General features: G+C 43.2%; 1 protein-coding gene and 1 long non-coding RNA gene across 3 annotated transcripts in view; one reads left to right on the top strand and one right to left on the bottom strand.

Annotated features, from left to right (window-relative positions):
* Window positions 1-15,856, top strand: part of GNS (glucosamine (N-acetyl)-6-sulfatase) — a 56,701-nt gene extending 40,845 nt beyond the window's left edge. The window contains exons 11-14 of the mRNA XM_023257195.2: window positions 8,065-8,172; window positions 9,086-9,196; window positions 10,986-11,146; window positions 14,164-15,856. Coding sequence (XP_023112963.1) covers window positions 8,065-8,172; window positions 9,086-9,196; window positions 10,986-11,146; window positions 14,164-14,242 — 459 coding nt within the window. The 3' untranslated portion in view covers window positions 14,243-15,856. The remainder of the gene's footprint in view (window positions 1-8,064; window positions 8,173-9,085; window positions 9,197-10,985; window positions 11,147-14,163) is intronic.
* On the bottom strand, window positions 12,026-22,766 carry LOC109501641. Of its 2 annotated transcripts, none has more exons than XR_006600832.1 (3): window positions 22,543-22,766; window positions 13,718-20,984; window positions 12,026-12,360 (listed from the first exon to the last, which is right to left on the bottom strand). It is a non-coding gene; the product is annotated as an uncharacterized LOC109501641 (long non-coding RNA). The 2 variants fall into 2 exon arrangements; XR_006600833.1 differs by having other exon boundaries at window positions 13,718-20,173; window positions 20,394-22,764.
* Window positions 22,767-23,448: the final 682 nt, after the last annotated feature.

The following is a 23,448-nucleotide window of genomic DNA, read 5'->3' as shown; positions in this document are numbered from 1 at the left end:
GCTTTAAGCTGTGTTTGGGGTGTGTAAAGAAATGTCATTTCCTAAGGTTAAATTCACCGAGGCTTCTAACTGCTGCTGGAGCTGGAGCCTGGCTGCACAGGCTTTAGCAGGGGAGTTGAGCCGTATGCTGTAACAGGCCTGTATTTATTGCCTTGTTCTTGCATCAGCATTTCTTGTGCTTGATGATCTCTTTCACACACAAATAAGATGTAAAGCTTTTGGTTTGGTTGGTTTGGTATCTCTAGGGTGGGCGGTTCTTCTAGTGCTTATTTTAGTCCTAAAAAGGCCCGTTCATGTTTATCTTCCCATTCAAGGGGTTCAGGGACTGATGTCTCAGTAAATTCATAGAGTGGGGAAGCCAACAGAGAAAAATTAGGAACCCGTAATGTGTAATAGCCAGCTAGGTTAGAAATCCACAAAGCTATGCTTAGCTTAATCCTTTTTGGAGATAACTGGATTCCTTTCGTGCTTCGATTATGACCTAGGGTAATCAACAATGTCTAGAAATGAGATTTTTTCCTCAGAGACTTTATGTCCCTTTTCACCTAACTGCTACAGCAAGTCCGCGGAACTCTTTATGGAGACCTCTTTGGTAAACAAGCATAGAAAGAGATGGTCTGCATATTGTAAAAGGATCGATTTCCCAGGATCTGGTGGAGGATGAAATCTTGGTGGAATACATGGGGGAAATAAGGGACCTCAATGAATCCTTGAGGCCTGACTGTCCAGGTGTATTATTGATTGTTCCAAGTAAAAGCAAATGGATATTGGCTGCTAGAGTTCACAGAGATGCTGGAAAAGGTTGAACAGGTGTATAACATTGAACCATTTGAGTCTGGTAAAACTTAGGTATTTGAATTTGGGACAACTGGGAAATGGGGAAAACTTGTTAATAGCTCTCAAGTCCTGGACAAGTCACCATCCTCTCCCGTTGGGTTTCCAGACTGGCAAAATCTGCCTGTTGCAGGGCCTGGAACAGGGAACGATTAACCCCTGGGCAAGGTGTGAGGCCTTGGATAGCCTAATGCTTTAATGGATATTGGGGCAACATAAGAATAAGTTTAGTCCTATCTGTGAATTTCTGTAGGCTCTGCACTTGTTATCCTCCCAATGTCAGAATTAGAAGTGGCCCACAGATTTTCAGGCATCTCAGTTAAAATAGGGGGGTTTTGTTGGAAGTCCTCCTCATTTATATCAAGGACAAAGTATAAAGAATGGAAGATCAGGTTCAGGTTGGTCAGGAAATTGTAGGGTGAGGTCTTATTAGAAGCAAAACTTATTGGCCCTTTAAATTTAGAAAGGAGGTCTCTACCTAATACATCGGGGCTATATCACAGAGCCAAAAAGAAGGCTTTTTAGTAAAAGGTCACAAAGTCATTTGTCCTGGTTTGAGGTAGAAATTCTGTCTAAACTTGATTAGATACCCCTAGTATATAAACTTTCTTTTCACTCTGAGGAATTTGATGTCCTATGAGAGTGGGGTTTAAAGTAGAAAGTGTAGGGGCACCTGGGTGGCTCAGTCAGTTGAGCATCTGACTATGGCTCAGGTCATAATCTCGAGGTTTGTGGGTTCGAGCCCGTGTCAGGCTCTGTGCTGACAGCTCAGAGCCTGGAGCCTGCTTGGGATTCTGTTTCCCTCTCTCTCTGCCCCTCCCCCACTCACCCTCTGTCTCTGTCTCTCAAAAAATAATAAACATTAAAAAAAATAAATTTAAAAATTTTTTTTTAAATTAAAAAATAGAAAGCATAGCCTTGGTAGCTATAGAATTTAGCAAAGTATACTTCATTAATTTTAGTTTCCCCTTAGATGTTCAAGGGTATTACTGGTAGGAGTTTCCCTGTCGGTTTTGGGAAGGGCCCCACATGGGAGCTCTCCCTTGGGAGCATCGAGGAATTTGTGTAGGAGCTTTCAGGACAGTTGCTCTAAAGTTTCGTAGTTAATTACAAGTGAGATAATGGCCCCCGGACCAGCCATTTGATGATGCACTTCTAGGAGGGTATGATATGGAAGACCCAGTAAAGGCCATTGGTTTGGCAGACTTCTGTTTATGATTTTGGTCCAAAGTCCTCTCAAAGTGTTTGGCTATGGTCACAAGTTCAGTCAGGCCAGTGGCCTCTCATCCTGTCTTTTTATTAACCCACGAATCTCAGGAAATAATCCATTTACAAATAGGGCAGCTTGAGCAGATTGTACAGAGTCAGAAGTGCCATAGAAGAACATTTCCAAACAGACTTCCGACTCTGCCATGGATTCATCTTTTATTTTCATATTTGATGAACAGACCAACTAGTGCAGGCAGGGAAGACTCTAGGAATGGCTTTTAAAATATCGTTTGGTGAGGGCACCTGGGTTGTTCAGACCATTAAGCAGCTGACTATCGATTTCAGCTCAGGTCATGATCTCACAGTTCGTGAGATTGAGCCCCAAGTTAGGCTCTGCAGTGACAGTGTAGGACCTACTTGGGATTCTCTCTCTCCCTCTCTCTCTCTGCCCCTCCCCTGCTCATGCATGTGCACTCTCTCTCTCAAAATAAATAAGCATTTAAAAAAATATCAGTTGGTATATTTCAGCTCTTTATGGTCCTTAAGAGAGCTATGCTGGTGACCAAGGACCCTGAATATCATCATCCTTGGGATTATGCCATTCTACTTCCTGCATCCATTTTTGGCCTTCACAAGGTCCTGCCAACATATGTGGAAGCTGATAAATATAGCAGCCTGGGGTCATAGGCCCTGGTAAGGATTCTAAACTCTTCAAAAAAAAACTCTGGGCTCTTCCCTGGCTTTAGGAAATTCTTTAGCTATGGCACTTAGTCTGGTCTTTGACCAAGGAATGAAATAGATCTGAGAAGGATCACTTGCAACCGCAGGTAGGTTTATTTTAAGTAACTTTTAAATCTCTTCAGAGTGGAAAGGCAGTTTTGACAGAATTAGTAAAACAAGAGTACTACTGTAAAGAAGGATAGAAGTGTGGGAGTCAGGTCATTTGTGACGTCTTTTATTTGAGGTACCTTTGTCTTTAATTTTCCTTGACCTTTTGAAATGAATCTTTCAGTGAGGCTGTTTTGGAATCTTGAAGCCTTTTGGAAACCTGCATATCAATTAAAATAGGTATCCCATTTTCATTTAATTCAGGAACCCTTTCAAGTACATCTCTTTTTTCTTTTTTTTTTAATTGAAGTGTAGTTGAGGTACAATATTATATTAGTTTTAGGTGTTCGACATTTATATATAATACAAAGTGATCACCACAATTCATCTAGCTGTCTTCTGTCACCAAAGTTATTAAGTTATATTTCCTATGCTGTACATTGCATTTCTGGGTCTTGTACATGTGCTGCCAAAGCGAGCACTCTGTGTCTTATTTAATAACCTGTAGTTGGTACCTTTTAATCTCCTCGCCTCTTACAACCACCAAACTGTTCTCTGTATCTTTGGGTCCATTTCTGTTTTGCTCATTTGGGTTTTTTTGTTTTGTTTTTGTTTTGTTTTAGATTCTACGTATCAGTGAAATTATATGGTATTTGTCTTTCTCTGACTTATTTCACTTGGCATAATACCCTCTAGGTCTTACCGTGTTGTCTTAAATGGCAAGATTTCATTCTTTTTTTTGTGGCTGAGTCGTAGTTTATTTTATATAAATATATGCATGTATGTATATACGTATATAAGCTTCATCTGTCCATGAACAGTTAGGTTGCTTTCATATCTTGGCTGTTGCAAATACTGCAGTGAACATAGGGGTGCATATATCTTTTCAAATTGGTCTTTTCATTTTCTTCGCCTAAACACCCTGAAGTGAGATTACTGGGTCCTAGAGTAGTTCTGTTTTCCATAGTAGCTGTGCCATTTTACATTTCCACCGACAGTGCATGAAGGTTCCCTTTTCTACACATCCTCACCAATACTTGTTACTTCTTATCTTTTGAATATTAGCCATTCTGATGAGTGTGTGGTATCTCATTGTGGTTTTCACTTGAATTTTCCGATGATGAGTGATGTGAGCATCTTTCATGCATCTGTTGGCCATCTGTTTGTTGTCTTTGCAGAAGTGTCTGTTCAAGCCCTCTGCCCATTTCTCTAAGTTTATTTATTTTGAAAGAGCACGAGCACAAGCAAGGGAGGAGCAGAGAGAGAGGGAAAGAGAATCCCAAGCAGGCTGCATGCTGTCAGCGCAGAGGGGCTCTGACGAACTGTCAGACATGACTCGACCCGAAACCAAGGGTTGGACATTTAAAACTAACTAAGCTACCCAGGCTCCCCTGCCCAATTTTTAATTTTATTTTTGCCTTCTTGCCCTTACCTCAGGAGACCAATCCAAAAAAAATATTCCTATGTTTTTTGGTAGCTGTTTTATGGCTTCTGGTCTAACATTTAAGTCTTTGATCAATTTTGAGTATATTTTTATATATGTGGTGTAAGAAAGTGCTCCAGTTTATTCTTTTGCATGTAGTGTCCAGGTTTCCCAGACCATATATTAAAGAGACCATCTTTTTCTTATTGTATATTCTTGCCTCCTTTGTCAAATATTGACTGTACGAGCATGGGTTTATTTCTGGACTGTCCTGTGCCATTGATCTATGTGTCTGTTTTTTGTGCCAGTACAATGCTGTATTGATTACTGTAGCTTTGTAATATAGTTGGAAATCAGGGAGCGTAATACTTCTAGCTTTGTTCTTTCTCAACATTGCTTTGGCTATTTGAGGTCTTTTGTGGTTCCATACAATTTTAGGACTATTCTTGTAAAATGCTGTTGGTATTTTGGTAGGGACTGCACTGAATAAATGGATTCCTCTGGATAGTGTGGACATTTTAACAATGTTAATCCTTCAAGTCCATGGACACAGTATGTCTTTCCATTTATTTGGGTCATCTTCGATTTCTTTCATCATTGTCTTAGTTTTCAGAGTATAGATCTTTCACCTCCTTGGTTAAATTTATTCCTAGGTATTCTTTTTGATGCAATTGTAAATGGTATTTTCTTAATCTCTCTTTCTTACAGTTCATTATTAATGAACAGATTAACGTGTATTAATTTTGTATCCAGCAACTTGACTGAATTCATTTATTGTAATACTTTCTTGGTGGAGTCTTTAGAGTTTTCTATATCCTGTTGCCTGTAAATAGAGACAGTTTTACTTCTCTTCTAATTTGGGTGTCTTTCCTTTTGCTTATCTGATGTGGCTAGGACTTCCAACCCTATGTTGAATAAAAGTGGCAGGAGGCAACATAGTCTTGTTCCTGATCTAATCTTCTCTAGTGTGTGTGTGTGTGTATGTGTGTATATATACATATATATTTTTTTCATTTCATTTAGCGTATTCTTCAGCTCTGATTGGTTCTTGATTATATTTTCTGTCTGAAGTTCTCATTGTTCATTCTTCTCCCTACTTTGGTAAGCATCTTTATGACCATCAGCTCTTTCTCTGGTAGATTGTTTACCTCCATCTTCTTTATTTCTTTTTCTAAGATTTTGTCTTGTTCTTTTCTTTGGAACATACTCCTTTGTCTCACTTTGCCTCTCTGTTTCCACGTATTTGTTCTATTAAGTAGATCAGTTACATCTCCCAGTCTTGAAGTGGCTTTATGCCAAAGATATCCATCCTATGGGGCCAGTAGTGCCAACTCCCCTGGTCACCCAGGCCATGTGCCCCAGGGATGTCCCCTGCATGGGCTGCATGCACCCTCCTGTTATGACTGGCCTGCAGTTTATGTTAACTCACTGATGTGCAAGGCAGTTCTCTGATGCAGCTGGCTGTGGGCAGGGCAGCCTTCGGGTGCTGCTGTCTACAAAGTCCAGCCGTAGCTGTTGCGGGCACCAGAGCTGGCCCCACCAGGGCAGGGGTGCTCATGGGGAGCTCGAGTGCCAGACAAAGCAGCCCACTGGGTGTGGCGTGACAAGAGGTCACTGGGGAGAGGTTCTGGTGCTGGCTGAGGCTGCCAGCCAGGTGTGGCAGAGTCAGGTATGTTTCTTAAATGAGTGATCTTCTCTACTTGTCCACATAAGGGCCATTTTAAGCCTGGGCTCTGGGTTGTTTTTAGGAAGATTTTGCTATTGTTGTAGATATTACCTCAGGTACCATAGTTGTTAGATATAAAATAAGCACATGTACCAGAAGGTGGTACACTCGACTTAGAGTTTAAGATGCCTATTAGCTAAGGCTTTGGATTTCTCTGAGCCAGTCTGAATACCTAAACAGTATGTACCACTGGGTTGGGGGTTGGTGTTTTAGTGTAGCTCATTGGATAGAAGGTGGTGGGTGACCACCTGTCCATCCAACCCATTCCGTGACTGGTTTATCCTATCACAGGAGTCTTCTTGAGGTGGCAAGCGCTCTAAAATACTCGTGTCCACCAATTTTTCAGGCTATTTGGCTTCAAAGATCCTCATTAGCAATAGTTTTTATCTACACAAAAGACGACAAACACACACCTTAACATAACAGCAGGAACCATGAAATGTTTACTGCAGACTGGCCAAGAGAAGGCCATATGTACCACCAGCGATTCCCAGCGTGGACTCAACCCGTAAACTCCAGTAAATGGGGATTATGGACTGGAAAGAGATTGCAAATAACTGGGGAACTGCAGATTGAACGAAGGGCTGGGGAGTTGGGTTCTGAATGGAACATTCTGCTGTCTCAAGGTGACCAGCTGAGCCCTGGACTGGAAAGCCAGTTAGACCAGGAGCTTAAGTCAGACCCTCAGCCCTCAGAAATGGCGAAAAGATCATGAACTCAAAAATGGATTTGCGATTATCACGCCTGTGGCTCTCATGGTCCCTAAATGCTGTCAGAAGTTTGCTTCAGCTCCTGGCACCTACTACCCAGTCTGTTAAAAATTTATTCAGTGATTCATGAATCAGGCAGCAACTTCTCTACAATAGAAGGGCACTCTGGAGAGGTGTAGAAAACGAAAGGGTTTTTTTTAAGGCAGGAAGGCAGCTAAAGGAAATTATCAACAAAGAATGCATCGTTTCATGCGTGGTCACCCTCCTGAGGAGAACAGAAAGACCCATCGGACAGATTACCTCCCTAGTACTAACCAAGTAATTTCAAGTTGACTGGTTAAATAAAGGTTACATTCCTGGAGGGTTGACACTCAACTGGGTTAGGGTAAGTATTAAGTCTAGGTTTGTTGATGTAGGGTTTAGCACAAGTGACTCCATTCTGGGCCTGCCATCTCCTCTTTAACACCGCAAAGCAGACTTTGATTAGTAAGGCTGAAGACCATCTTAAGAGCACATTCTAACCCGATCTCCCTAGCTCCATCTCTCCACCCCATCTCTAGACTCTGCTACTGGGATGACTTTTCTAAAGGACAGCCTTGATTGTGTTACTTCCCTGCTTAAGAGCCTCCCGCTGCTTCCCACCACCTGCTGCTGTTTACAGAACAAGTGGGCAGCCTCCTGTCCATGCCGTTTTCTGTGTGGTTGCCACCCTTGTCTGAAAGCTGGATTTGGGGAAACCTTACTACCCCATGTTCTTCCTTCCAGTACTCCTGTTGTCCTTTTGATCCAGAACTTTTTACTTCTGTCGCCTTCCTCCTTTCACCATGTGTGAGCCTGTCTTCAGCGCTCCTATTTCAAATGCTGGTGCTTCTTTCCTTTCTCTCCACGGATGTGCAGTGAAGACTAAATGGGTTCATTTACGTATGGTATCAACATTCTAACCGAGAAGAATTTTGAACCTTATAGTCCTTAACGCATAAGCTGTGGTTAATTTTTGTCCTTGTGTGTATTAGCCTGTAAATTTCTTCAGATGAGTTAAGAATTCTTAGATATCATTTATAGTTTCCATTCCTGACCTGCTTCTCAGAAGTAGTCTTGGGAAGTAACTACTAAATGCTCAAAGTATTTGACCATCACTTGTAAGGGCTCTGTAAATACCAAACATAATACTCAGAAGCCTTCATCTGCATTAGGTTTTGTCATTCTCTTTAGGTGCCGAATGTACAGTCCACCCAGCTTTGACTCCCGTGTCCCCTGAAGTAATAGAATAAAACTTTGTGATCCTTATCACATTCTGTATTCCTCATAGAAACCATTTTTGTTCTTCCTTCCAGAGAGGTACCAGTAATCTGACGTGGCGGTCTGATGTCTTGGTGGAGTATCAAGGAGAAGGCCGTAATGTCACCGACCCAACATGTCCTTCCCTGAGTCCCGGAGTATCTGTGAGTTGGCTTAGACGGTTTTCTTACCAATAGCATAGCAAGGCATTGGTTCAGACATGTCAGGTACTAAAACCCCAAATCTGAGTCTTGGTCCTCTTTCACTTGACTGTGGAGATTAGTAGATGAAGAGTAAATTCAGTAGTCCTGAAAATGATGCTTGTGATCTATTGGCAGAATGTGCTCCTTGAATTCTTGCAGTTTTTATAACAAGTGCGTGTATCTATCTGCCCGTATTCTTATCTATACCTCTTCCCAACAGCAGTACCGTTTTTTATTAGGGAAGCTATCAGTGGCACTCAGTAGAGAAGTGGGGTTGCCACAGTTCTGTGTAACTGCCATCATAAGTGTCTTGCATTGGTGGCGGTCAGACTGGTGACGGAGGTGGTAAGAGCACATTGGCTTCACTTTGGAGAGTGGGAAATAGGAGAGTCGACTCTAGATAGAAGCCTAATGCCAACGTGTAAGGATGTAGTGAAGAACCGACCAGAAGTTGGTAAGGAAAACATGAAAAAATAACTTACCTGCAGCTGGTTCCACAAAGCTCGTTTAGCCTTTTTATCCAAGTGTTTAGGGCTAGCGCTCTTTAATATACCATAGACACGACTCACAGGAGATTGATTCTGTCTCCTTACCATCTGTCCCACCCATTTTACAGTCGCTCACTACCACGAGTTCTCGGCAGGAGATTAGCAGACAAGGATGGCAAGAGTACGAACAGAACTACCACCAACACATGTTCCTTAGGTTGGCCAAAAGAAACAAAGCCCCATATCTATTGATTTGCTTCTCCATGGAAGGTTGCCTGATTTCGGTCCAGTTGTAGGTCTGGCTTGAGCCAACTTGGTTGCCCCTATAGGCCAGTGTTACGTATTAGAAGAACTGTTTTCATTTAACTCTTTAAATCTCCCTGCAGCAATGCTTCCCAGACTGTGTCTGTGAAGATGCTTACAATAACACCTATGCCTGTGTGAGGACCATGTCAACACAGTGGAATTTACAGTATTGTGAGTTTGACGACCAGGAGGTAAGAAGGTCCCCACTTCCCCCACCCCCTTGTGTTTCGTGCCAGTGCTTTGTTGGCTGGACTTGGTAGCAGAAGAGCAAGTCCAAGGATGTTCCCTGGGGAAGATAGGTTTCTTATCTGTACTTCCATTCAGGCTTCCTTCAGTGAAGAACATGGAATCCACGAGGCCATACTGCGCCTCTCTGTGATCTTTCCAGATGGGATTCTCTCCACGCCTACCACCACCCAAACACTCTTTAAATACACAGTCCACTTTTTCAGATTGTTGCAAGCCTGGTCTGTTTGCTTCTCTGATAGTTTGGGGTCAGAGTAAGACACCTTGACTTCTGTGGAGCTGTAAGGAGTTTGGGACATTTCCTAGAAGGCTTACTGGCAGCCAGCTTGTTCAGAAACTTGTGTCCCCACAACAGCACAGTCCAGAGCTGCTCATTTAAATAGATGAGCAATGGGGGGCAGGACCAGGAGTTTCCATCCTCATAAGAAGGTGGCTTTTAGGGGCACCTGGGTAGCTCAGTCAGTTAAGTGTCTGACTTTGGTCAGGTCACGATCTCGAAGTTTGTGGATTTGAGCCCCGCCCGCCTCAGGCTCTGTGCTGAGAGCCGGGGCCTGCCTCAGATTCTGTGTCTCCCTCTCACTCTGCCCCTCCCCTGCTTGCACTCTGTCTCTCTTTCAAAATAAAAATATTAAAAAAAAAAAAAAAAAAGGCAAGGTGGTTTTTAGCCAGCACAGATCAGTGTGGGTCGTCTGAGGATCTCCTGCACTGCAGTCCCTTGTGCTTTCACACTCTATCTGCCTGTGCTCACCTGCCAACCCACATCTTGCCACGGGGAGCCGAGGCTCATTGTGTTTCTCAGAAATGGACTTGCTCGCCATTTGTAGCTCCCGAGCACTTTGAAAGAAGCTCTGTTGCCTATTGTCCAAAGCCCATTCTTGTTTCTCCTTCCCCCATGATGTTTACCTGTCATCTTCCTAGCCTATCACTTAACTCCACTTAGGAGAACACAGTACAGAGTGGGGGGGATGGTGATATTAGAGCTAATGTTAGAAACAATAGGGTTAGATCCTTCCCCACTTGGGAAGCCATCCAACACTGCTTTTAAAACAGGAAACTTTAGGATCTGTACAGCACGAGTGACTGTACTTTCAGATCTGTTCTCATTTGAATCTTAACAGTTCTAAGGCAGAAACCTTCAAATGTCAACTCTCACTTCTATAACAATATTACTGTTAAGTCTAGTTTCTGAGACTCGCTCTTTGAGGGTCCTCCCTTCTGTTCTGCTTTTATTACATAAGGTCATAAATGTCCCCTCCTGCCTCTGCTTGAAGCCCCAGGGTGTGCCAGAGGCTCCTCTCCAGCATGGGCCACAGACCTGAAGCATTTTAACATAGTCTCATGTATACCCATGGGCTCCTTTAGGATCTTGCGACCAGAAAATGTTCTCCTGGGCGCTGCTCTTCCCTTCCCACTTAGAAATAATTCACACGAGGGGCACCTGGGTGGGTCAGTCAGTTAAGGGTCCAACTTCAGCTCAGGTCATGATCTCACTGTTTGAGAGCTCACTTTTCAGTGAGTTCAGGCCCCCTCATCGGGCTCTGCGCTCACAGCTCAGAGCCTGGAGCCTGCTTCGGATTCTGTATGTTCCTCTCTCTCTGCCTCTCCCCCGCTCACGCTCGCTCGCTCTCTCCCTCTCTCTCTCTCTGAAAAGTAAACATTTTTTTAAAAACTCACATGAGGAATATTTCAAATATAATGCTTGCTCTTCTCTTTCCTCCATCTTCATTCTTGTAGGTGTTTGTGGAAGTCTACAACCTGACTGCAGACCCAGACCAAATCACGAACATTGCTAAAAGTATAGACCCAGAGCTTTTGGGGAAAATGAACTACCGGCTAATGATGTTACAGTCCTGTTCTGGACCAACCTGTCGCACTCCAGGTGTTTTTGACCCGGGGTAAGTTCCCATTTTCTTCGATGGCTTTGTCAAGCTGTCGGTGGCAGTCGTGTGTGCTTGAAGGCAGAGGAAGCCTGAGGGGTCCTTTTGGCTTTGAGCTAAGCTGTGTTTCTTGTTCTTCTGCTTTGTAGTAGGAGTACTGTGTGTTAGTGCATTTGCCTGTTGTGCTGGGGGAATGAGCCCTTTGAAACTTCTGCTCTGTGGTGCCAGTAGCTGCTTTAGCTGGAGGCCTAGCCCCACTCCCTGCCACATGGGGCTCTTCTTCCTCCCCTTCCTCCTGTGACTCTTTTCATGGTACCCACTTGATTGCACTGGTGACAGATGGAGTTTCTTTAAAGTGAGCTGATCACCTGCTACCTGTCTCCCTAGCGCCTCCAAGAGGTTATGCCTTCATTTCATTTCTCAGAAACCCTGATTAGAGGAACTTGAATGCTTGCCAGTAAACTTAGTAGGCTGAACACACAAAATAAATTAGAAGGTACAGACTTCAAATGTTTAAATATGTAAGCCCACTGTAGTATATGAAGGCAGAAAAGGTTATCACCTACTAAGCGGGCTCTGTCCCTCCCACTCATTCCTCTGGAACAGTTACCCTTCCCCAGTGACGTGGGGTCTCAGCACACCATGCATTTCAGCTGCATGTAGCAAGAAACCTGTCATTTTGGGTTTAAGATTATGAAATTTAAAGTTGAATTTTCATCAGGAAAGGATTATTTTAGTTCTTACATTGATTGTAGGAGAAATGGGAGACTGATGTCCTAAGCTGATGGAAAGGAGTAATTTGAGTAGTAACTTAATTATTTAGCCAGCCTTCTGTGAAATATTTTCAGTACACATTAGAGAGTAATATATGTGAATGAGTAGAGACACTGGATAATAGACTTTTGATGAAAGAAATGTAATACTTTTGCTTCTAAATACGGTATACATACTTCTAAATTCTAAATCCATGTCGGTCAGGAGCTCTTCTGCAAGATAGTGAAATGCATCCTCACTTACACCAGTTCCTTGAAGCAGGAAGGAAGTTCAGTCTCTAAAAGGCACAAGACTTTTAGTTGACACATGCTGATTTTGCAGTTTCCAACAACTGTGCTCAGAATGTTTTATCAAATCAAATTACATGTCTAGGGGCACCTGGCTGGCTTAGGAGGTAGAGCATGTAACTCTTCATCTTGGGGTCGTGAGTTCAAGCCCCATGTTGGGTATAGAGATTACTGGAAAAAAAAAAAAAAGTAAAATCTTGGTAAAAAATAACCTCAGATGTTTATAGCAGTCTCTGGAGGACTTATGAACTTAGATGATGGATATAATCTTTTATCTTTTAATGTTTATTTTTGAGAGCGAGCACAAGTGGGAGGTGGGCAAAGAGAGAGGGAGACACAGGATCTGAAGCAGGCTCCTGGCTCTGAGCTGTCAGCACAGAGCCCCACATGGGGCTCCAACCCACGAACCATGAGATCATGACCCGAGCTGAACTCGGATGCTTAACCGACTGAACCACCCAGGTGTCCCATCCTCTATTTAAATCTTGAATGGAGAGTCAGGACTTAACACCTCTTGAAGTTTGGCCAAACAGTCCCTGACCGTGCTGCTTCTAGAGCGTGGACCTGCTGTGCTGGCAGCCGGTTGGCCAATATGGCAGATCCCTTCAGTCTTCTGAGCATCAGCCCTTAAGTGTTAGGACTTAACCACAGAATTTCCGTACAGTCTTTAGAGCCCAGAGGTAAATGTGCCCAAGGGTCACCCTGTTAGGACTGATAAGCAAGATCTGACTCCCAGGCAGGCTTTGGTTTGTAACTATAATTTAATTGTCTTGTTCACATTCTAAGAAGCTTACAACCAAGACTCTAGATACTGGCTTTACTAATGTCAGCCCCAGCTATTTAAACTTTTAAAATTCTTTATCAATAGCATATTCCTTCCCACCAAACATTTAGGCTTATACACTCTCTGAAAATGGAGGTCAGCAGACTAGGTCCTCAGGCCCAATCCAGCCACCACCCTTTGCAAATAGCCACATTCATTTACATACAGCAACAGAGTTGAGACATAGTTAGGACAGAGACTGTATGGCCTGCCCTTGTTCTAAAATAATGCTAAGTCGGGGTGCCTGGGTGGCGCAGACGGTTAAGCGTCCGACTTCGGCCAGGTCACGATCTCGCGGTCCGTGAGTTCGAGCCCTGCGTCGGGCTCTGGGCTGATGGCTCAGAGCCTGGAGCCTGTTTCTGATTCTGTGTCTCCCTCTCTCTCTGCCCCTCCCCCGTTAGTGCTCTGTCTCTCTCTGTCCCAAAAATAAATAAACGTTGAAAAAAAAATTTTTTTTTAAAAAAAATAAAAAATAAGAATGAGTTTATCCCTAAAGATTGCAGGTAAAAGGAAAATACAACATTATTTCTAGCCTGCCTGTGTAAAATGTCTTTGCAAACTACCCTCTTTAGTTTTACCACCCAGGGGGAAGTAAATGCTGACTGGTAACGTGACACTGGGCCGACTGATATTATGTGCCAGACATATTACATGAATTGAATTCCCTTACGATTTTATTGGTAGCTAGAGAGGTTAACGACTTACCTGAGTTCATAATGAGCCGGATGGAAACGTCTGTCTGAGGTGCACACCTGTGCTCTTGCCTGCTGGTCTGTGTGAACTGTGTGAGAAGGAAGAAGGGCTCTGAAGCTGCTGGTCAGGCTCCGACAGGGGCTAGCCTCTGCCATCAGTTACTTTACACCTTAGGGAGTCCTCCTCCCCCTCAAAAACCAGCTCAAATCTTGTCTCCTCCTAATGCCTCTCAAGATTATTTTACATCATTTTGTGCTTGCTTGCTTGTGATGGGAATGCTCTTAATTAGTAAGTTCTTCTGTTTTGTACTACAGACTTTGCCACGAGATTCCTTTCTGGGGACTTAATTGTTCCTTTTATCTTCCTTCCTGCCATCCTTTCCACCGAACATTCTGAATGAGGAACATGGCAGCTAACTGGAGTTGATGTAACATCCTTTTTCTTTTTTTCCTCCTCAGATACAGGTTTGACCCTCGTCTCATGTTCAACAATCATGCCAGTGTCAGGACTCGAAGGTTTTCAAAACATCCTCTGTAGCGACCTCTGCAGTTGGGTCCCAGCACACCTCTGTCTGATGAAGTGATTGTAGTAGGTTTCTGTAGCTAGTCCTCAAGACCACGCCTTGAAGAGTTTCTGGACTGGCTCTAAGTCCTGTTTGAAAAAGCAACCCAATCAGCTGACTTCCTTGTGCAATGTGTTAAACTGTGAACTCCGCCCACACGTCAGGAATGGCTGTCCCTTCATTCACCTAATAACGAATGCTCCTGAGGTCTTTGTCCTCACCCACACCCTTTCTGTCCTGGGGTCACAGTTCTTGATTATTCCCCATGTGGTCATAGTCTGAATTACTTGCTTGGGGGCAGAGGGTTGGTTTACAGCTTAACCACTTCACTATCAAAAATACCAACATCACATGGCTTGAAGAATAACCCTCAGAGCTGAATCATCAGAGCAAGAACAAGTACCGCCATTTTCAGATTAGTAGAAATACAGTGTGTATAATACCCATCACAATGTGATAAGGTCACAAGTTCAAAACCTGTCAGCCAAGCACGGTTCGTGTTGTTTTGGTTTTTTTGTTGTTGTTGTTTTTTATGCATTCTGGGCTGATGCAACACTTAAATAGAACAGTTTTTGGTACAGGCTAATAATTCGAGGTAGTTCTAAAAGTGAAAGCCGTGGACTTCCTGGTGGCTGCTAACCACATGGAGTACCAGTCAACAGAGGTATCAAGGGAATGTTTCTTCTCCTGATAATTACTCCTCTGAGATCCCAAAAACAAAATGGCTTAGGTATCCTATCCTAATATTTCTCAGTAGAGGAAAAGAACTTACAAGGGTTGGTGAAGGTTGCATTTTCTGAGGGCCTTCTATAGACGGGGCTCTTGGGTGGACAGGTTGAAGGGCTATTGTTGGGATTTAGTAAGTGCCTGTCTAGCAGGGAGCCTGGGTTTCAATTTTGACTCTCTGCATTTTGTGGACATTGTGTTCATTTGTTACAGTTTTTACAAAGTTCCAACTGCTTTACCTTACCTTGTTCCCTTTTAGAGAAGTTCTTCTGGAGGGTTTGGAGTCTTGCATAATTTGAGCCGCATTCACTGTTCCCCCTGGCAAAGCCAGACCTTGTTGAGGTTTCCTGTATAGAACACCTACATTTGTAAGTTTCTGGGCTCAAAGACCAATCCCGTTTCTACTGTTTTCTTCACAAGAAAGTTATCTGTGGTGGGACAGCAGGGGGAGGAGGAAGAGCTGTGGTTTATAACCTGTTCAACTCAGGCATTAGTGATTTTAGCTTTATGTAAGGTCTTAGGTTGAGCTTTAAGCACTTTGTAAGACATGGCTGTAAACAACTTCTCTATCAACTCTAGAGAGCCATGTTGGGTTAATAGCCATTGGGTTTTATTCCTTTACCTCATGCAATCCCAGTAACTGTGGTGGTATTTAGAGGTGAAAGAGGCAAGTGAAAGAACACCTCTGCTGTGAATGTTTTAGGGAAAGAAATTCTAAATATTTTGTAACTAAAAGCAAACTACACTGTTAAATATGGGTATTAGCTTTATTCTACACTTTGATTCTTAACATTAATCAGTCAACTTCTACCTTAATGAAAGTTGACCATAGTTATTCCCGAATAAAAAGACACCAATACTTACCAGGTCTTATATTGTGATGTCCTGTTATTCAATTTTAGGTTGCTGGTTCCTGAGAGCAGGTAAAGTTGTAAGAGCAACACAAGTCAGCTGCCCATAGTGTCCCTGCCACACTGTTCTTACATTCAGCGATTTCTGTTTGGGTGGGGGGATCGGGTGCCCTTCCTGTGTACCTCTCCTATATGTGGTACACTTCCCACTAACCTTGGAGTGGCCTATAATTTCACTTTCTCTTAGACTGGCTTCATTCTGGATCTGTGCTAAAATCATCTTTTGTGAAGAGGCCTCAGTTTATATAGCCTAGCAGACAACAAAATGCACTGAACTTTTCAGAATGTATATGTACGAGGAACCCACTGCAAGAGGTTTGGCTTGTTTCTCTCTTAATTGTATGAATTTCAATTTTGATTATTTTCTCTTTTAAAGAAGGCCAGGTCTGGACTGGTTGGTACCCTTCAGAGTAGAAAACTAACCCTTAGGAGGGATCCAAGGCCATAGGAATGAATAGAGATTCTGCCTTACAAAATTTCCTATTACAGAGGTCTCCCTCAAATACAAAGTGGGGAACCCCTTTTTGAGTATCTCTGAATTTGACCAGTGGTACTGTTACAAAGTACGTTTTTAATTCACGATACTAAGGTTTTTGTACAAAATCGTAACAGTAGCCATGGAAGTCATAGCCTCATCTGTGAGAAACATTCTTAAATTTATTTTTAGCATCTAAATTAAATATTAGTGCTTTAAAGCACTAAAGAAGGATTTCTCCAGGGTCCTTATTAAGAGGAAGCAAAGGGTACTTCTGATCCACCAGTGACCTAGGTGGGAATATTTGGGTTTTCTACTTACACCACCACTTGGGTCCCACACTGAGTGTTGTGAATTCCTGCGTTTGCATCTTCTGTTCCCAGAAGTTATTCTGCCGTGGCTTTGTGTCATCTCAAGTCACCTGACTTAGAAAGTGCCCTTCCAAAGACCCTGTTCACTGCTGCACTTTTCAATGAATTAAAATTTATTTCTGTTCTAGTGGGAAATGTGTCCTTTGTTTTAGTCCACAAGTAATTTTGACAAGATTTTTTTTCTTTGTCATGCTGGTTAATGTTGTCATCACTCACCTAGGACTGGAGAATGAGCCGTTTCCTCTCTAGGTGCTGTAGTCTCTACCTCGAAAGCTCTTTTACATGTGATCTGCTGACCAATACCCCTGAACGAGCACTCCTAAATGAAAAAAATAAGTCTTTGTGCATTTACGGCTTTGCAGGAAAAAAAAAAATCTTGGCAGGCTTTAAATTAGATAAAACTAAGCTTAATTTCCAGGGTGCTTTCCCTTCATGTCCAGTCATGTGATCCACTGCCCTAAACAAAGAAGGACTTTTTTTTTTTTTTTTAACATTTATTTTTGACAGAGACAGAGCACTCGTCGGGGAGGGACAGAGAGAGGGAGACACAGAATCCAAAGCAAGCTGCAGGCTCCACCCTCTGAGCTATCAGCACAGAGCCCCACGAGGGTCTCGAACTCACAAACCATGAGATCATGACCTGAGCCAAGTCAGATGCTTAATTGTGCCACCCAGGCGCCCCATTAAGGACTTTATACAGGTGTTGACAAACATTCACTTAAAGGGAGGTCTCTGTCACAACTACTTACCACTGCTGTAACACAAAAAAGTACTCAATACTTAAATGTATGAGTGACTCTGTTCTGAGAAAATTTTACCAAAACCGGCCAGGATTTGCCAACAACCCCAGACCTAGTAGGTTGCCTCGTATCTGACAAAACATAAAAACCTGGGGCACCTGGGTGGCTCGGTTGGTAGAGTATCTGACTCGATTTCAGCTCAGGTCATGATCTCACGGTTCGTGACATCAAGCCCCGTGTTGAGCTCTATGCTGACAGCACAGAGCCTATTTGGTGTTCTCTCTCTGCCCCTCCCCCATTTGTGCATGTGCTTTCAAACATTTTTTAAAAATTATGAAAACCAAGTAGAAAAGATGTTAGAGGACATCCGTAAACTTGCCAGATCACTATACAGAAAGTAATTTGAAGGGCGCCTGGCTGGTTCAGTTGACGGAGTATGCAACTCTTGATCTCAGGGTTGTATGAGCCCCATGTTGGATGTAGCAATTACTAAAAATCTTAAAAAAAAAAAAAAGTCCAAATAAAAGTGTATTTCTCTATGCTTTCCTAATGCTTGGCTAAATTATAAAAATGTAATTTGTATCAAAAGGTGAGGCCAACAAAAAAGAAAACATTTATTTGTACAAAGTAAGGCTAAGTACAGACTATACCAGATCATTTTTCTATCTTATCTCACCTCCCAAGGAGACTACCCTGCCCTGTAGAACCAAACTCCCTACAGAATTAATCTTTGTTTCATTTTCTTCCTCCATTAGCAATGGGCTTGAAAGGCTGGTCACGGGTGTACCTTTAAGTCTGCTGTGGGAACAGCAGACTCAGAGAACCCGAAGGCCCCAAGCTAAAGCCCCTACAGAAGGGCTAGGAATTCCCACAGAAGAGCTTTAGATGTTGGACATCTAAACATGGGTGCCTGCTTCTAGACTAGCATAGAGCACATAAACATTCTAACACTTCATCTTTCAGAGGAAACTTCCATGACCACCTTCTGCCCAGGAGAACCGAGGTCCACTAATATTCCCATAACCTGCAGGTCTGATTGATGCTGACAGGATAGAGAGATACAAAGGATGCTTATAATTAGTACTTACTGTAATAAAGCACATCTGCAGAGTGTTTTTCCTTCAGCTGAATTTATCCAAGGTCACATAGCTAATTAAAGAATCAGGATTTCAAAGAAGTTCTGGCTTCAAAGCCAACTTGGCTGTCTCTGATCTAAGAAGGATTTTTCCCTCCTCCATTTTACATCTGAGTGCCTACTCGCTGCCTGGTAGTGAGCTTGGTTATGAAGTGGAATTATTCTATTCCTGAATATTCTATGTCCTGTCTATTCTAGGACAGTATATAGACTGGCAAAGGTAAATATATAGTAAATGTAGTAGATTAATTTCATAAAGCTAGTATAAGGTTAAAAGGCAAAGGTAGTGTAAAAAAAAAAATAGTACAATTAAGGGATGCACCAAAATAAAATGTGACCTCAAAAACATTAAAAAGTTGGGGGGGGCAAAAATGTGTTCAACCTATCAATTTAAAATAGACTGGTATAAGTTCTTTATAAGCCTCATGGTAACCACAAGGCAAAAACCAAAAGTATGTACACATCCCACTACAGAAAGTCATCAAACCATCAAGGAAGAAAGCAAAAAGAAACAGCTATAAAACAGCCAGAAAATAATTAACAAATGATAATAAAATTTAAAAAGATTTTAATAGCAGTAAGTACATACCTACCAATAACTACTTTAAATATGAACTAAATTCTCCATTCACAAGACACAGAACAGCTAAGTGGATTTGAAGAACAAGACAGGTACCTGGGTGGCTCAGTTAACATGACTTTGGCTCAGGTCCTGACCTCACAGATCGTGGGTTTGAGCCCCGTTTCAGGCTCTGGGCTGCCAGAGCCTGGAGCCTGCTTCAGATTCTGTCTCCCTGTCCAACCCTCTTCCACTTGTGCTCTCTCAAACATTTAAACAATTAAAAATAAAACACAAGACCCATCTACATGCTGCCTACAAGGGACTCACTTCAGCTGTAAGGATACAGACAGACTGAAAGTGGATGAAAAAAGATGCTCCATACAAACACAACCAAAAGTGCCCGGTTTTGGGCTCCGTGCTGAGCATGGCACCTGCTTGGGATTCTCTCTCCCTCTCCCTCCCTCTCTCTCTCCCCCAACTCCCCTACCCAAACTCTAAAAAAGCAGGGGCAGCTATATGCATACTTTGTTTCCAAGTCTATTTTGTCTAATAAAATAGGGCATTACATAATGATAAAAGGGTCAAGCCAACCAGAGGATGTGTTTCTAAACATTTCTACAACATTTATGCACCCAACATAGAAGTATCTAAATATATAAAGCAAATAACAGACTGCAAAAAAGAGGAAACTTGTCCCTGATACCTGTATTTACAGGGAAACGAGTTTCAGACTAAGACGAGGAGGTGTCGCTACTGTGCAGGTGGTTTCTTAATCCCATCCCACAGCATGGCGTTTGGAAAAGAAGTCAAAACGGAGCTCCTCTCTTCACACCTCACGTAGCTATTGCAGAATGGCTGTGGTAAGCCAGCAGCCAAGATGGTTCCTAATGACCTTGTGTAGTATCTTTCCATGACGCATTGGGGTTGGCCCACGTGACCAGCAGGATGGGAGATGGGACGTATGTGACACTGTGTGACTTCAGGACCTGGATCATAAAAGACGTGACCACTTCCCCTTGCCCTCCAGTGGTTCTGGAGGAAGCCTGCTGCCACATCATGAAGGCACCCAAGCAGTCCTATGGTTAGGTCTGTGTGGAGAGGATCTAAAGCCTCCTGCAAATGCCCAGCCCCAGCTTGCCAGCCAGCCATGTGAGGGAGCCATCTCAGAAGCCTGTCCTCCAGCCCCAGTCAAGACCCACCACTGACCTTGGTGGCAGTCGTCTGAAGTGTGATCTGAAGAGACGCCCAAGCAAGAACCATCCAGCTAAGCTGCTCCCAAACTCCTGACGCACAGAAACCAGGTAACATAAAAAGTGTTGAATGTTGTTTTAAGCTGATTTTGAAGTAATCTGTTGTGCAGCAATGTATGACTAATATAAGGACCAAAAAAGCTGGTTATCAAGACAGAAACTGAAGCAAGCCTTTTGCCCAAACCTATTCAGCCCAGGCCCGGGGAAAGCTGTCTAGTGGTAGAGGTTCACCTTGTCTCCACAGCGGGAAAAAAAGTCTTACGTGTGTTACATACGTGAAGAACATAAACCAACACTGGCTCCCAGCTATCGTTCCAAAACCAAGTAGAAGTTTCTCTGTTGGAATGGTCGCTTAAATGTTCTCTCATGTTGTCAAAGAATTTAATGGATGCTCTTGGCTGGCGGGCTCCAGTCACAAATCCAATCCTCCCTCCAGCAGGTGTCCGGAACCTCCAGAAGCTGGCGTGGGAGAGAGCCCTGCACGGGGGCAGAGCGGCTCTCTCAGCTACAGCAGCAAGCCCACATTCCGACTTGATGCGGGAAGCGCCTGTTGTCAAAACCAGATCGGCACTCACCACTGCCTTGCTCATCCCAATGCTAGCAAAGTAGCTCAGAAGCAAAATGCATTCTGTTCCTGCTAAAGTCTCTGAGAGAGCGGCTCCTTCGTATATTTTTCTTCCCCTGTCCCCCCATCTCCTAGCACCTCCCAGATTAGGTGAGCCGTAACTTCACTGGGCCTGAGATCAACATGACAGCCTGGATTCCTTTAACAAACTTTGTCACCTATCCGGGTAGCCTTCAGCCTTTGGCTACGCCTTTATGGATGCTCCCAGGGAAAATGAAGCCTGGGGTGTCAAGTCTGGTCCCCTATGCAGCACAGGAGAACAAAATCTGGGGGCTCCCAGTCATCCCGCCCTGTTATTGCTGTAGTGCTGCCGGAGGCCCTAGCTAAGTTCAGCCAAGGGTGAACATTGCAGTTCTGCCTGCATACGAACACCTGCCTGTCTCAAAGCTGCCCAAGTGACTGTTTCCAGACAAGACTATGAAATGTTGAGTCTTCCAAATGTTGTGCCCTGCAGCTGAGAGAGCTACAAAAAGTAAGCTGAAGATATGGTCCAGCCCCCAAGGAGAGTTGTATGGAAGGGGCGGGTGGAAGAGCATTCACATGTTTGACCATGCTGACCAGAAAGAAGGAGAGGCCCCAGAGTGCACCTGCATGTGGCTCTCTGGTCAGGGTGTCTCAGCATCACTCGCCCCACGGTGATGGTGACAGGTATCCCTCGTCTTAGCTACTCTGAGCATTGTTACTCTAACTTGTCAGGGAAGAAAGACAACATTCTGCCACTGTATTTACGGGGAGCACAAGGGGAAGTCAATGAATGTTGATTTCATGGTCTACCAATTGCCCTAGAATCTTGGGTGGTTTGCTTAGTTTTGCTTTAACTGTTATCTTTCTGAAGCAGGGGTTTCAAAAACAAAACAAATGTTTCTGCTTGGGAAAATGTCCCTTTTGGAAACAGCATCCTAGGTGACGCTTCTAGATGAATTGTAGTGTCAATGCCATAGGTAAGCATCTTAGCCTAGTGGTAAAGCAGCTATTAACACCACTGCAGGACCAAGAACTTGGAAAAATAATACCACCTTATAGGACATTAGGCTTTATGGCCTAGAGACTACCTTCACAGTTACCATTGTATTTGGTCTTCACATCAGCCCTGGGGGTAAGGGGGCAAGGAGCAAACAGGTGATACTCTCTCTACTTCATAGGGAAAAAAAAAAAAAAAAGAAAAAGAAAAAAGGTGTGATCCAAAGCAACTGCCACTGTAAATTTTAACTCTGCCCTTGCCAAATAGAATTATTTAATCCTAAAGTTCCTGTCTCAGAATAAAGGAAAAACAGCAAGACTGATGCTGATAGAACATGCTGCCGAAAGGACTTTACAAACCAGCCCCCACCGTGTAGAAGACATTCATGTAAGTTACGGAATCTACGAGACAACCCCTCCTCATCCTTAAGATCTCAGCTCTAACTCACTCTCACAAGGAGGCCTTCTCCAGCCGTGTAAACACTCATAACAGTCTGTACTTTACCATCACAACACTTACCAGTCTGTATTACACATGGACTCTGGGTTCCATGGAAGGGCCATGAGGTTATTTCTCATCATAATCCACCCAGCACCTAACATCTTCAGGGTGATCTATACAGGTACGTTGAATGAAAGAAATTAAAACAGGGGCACTTGGGTGGGTCAGTCAGTTAAGCATCCGTCTCTCGATTTCAGCTCAGGTCATGATTTCACTGTTCATGGGTTCGATCCCCCACATCAGGCTCTGTGCTGATAGCACGGAGCCTGCTTGGGATTCTCTCTCCCTCTCTCTGTACCTCCTCCACTTGGATGCACACACGCTCTCTCTCCCAAAATAAATAAATGAAACTTTAAAAAAAAAAAGAAGAAATTGAAACACTTCATGTTCTACTCAAGTTTCTTTTTCTGCAAAGAACAGAATATATAAAGTAAAGGGTTAAAAAAAACAACAGGTGATTATAAGAATACAGAGATCACAGAACCCAACAGTAAATCAGATTTTAAAAAATAAATAAATCATTTTTCTTTTGTAACTTGTTTTCTTTTTTTAAGTAACCTCTACACCCAGTGTGGGGCTTGAACTCACAAGGCCAAGATCAAGAGTCACATGCTCCACTGACTGAGCCAGCCAGGCACACCAGATTAACTCACTTCAAATATAATTACAATTAATTCCAAGCTGTTGACTGAGAAAGGAAAAAAAAGAGGGAGGAAGAGGAGGAAGAAGGAAGAATGGAAGAGAGGAGGGATGGGGAAGGGGGGTGGGTAGAATGGATGGAGAGAAGGAAGCAACCATAATCATAATTCTCATTTTAATAAGCATAAACCCTACTGTACTTCCAATAATATGAAAGTAAGTTTAAATGTTAAAGTAGAAAATTACTGGGGAACCTGGGCGGCTCAGTTAAGTGCCCAACTCGAT

The sequence above is a fragment of the Felis catus genome, chromosome B4 (genome assembly GCF_018350175.1).
Source record: "Felis catus isolate Fca126 chromosome B4, F.catus_Fca126_mat1.0, whole genome shotgun sequence".
NCBI lineage: Eukaryota > Metazoa > Chordata > Mammalia > Carnivora > Felidae > Felis > Felis catus.
This window is presented reverse-complemented; position numbering and strand designations above follow the sequence as displayed.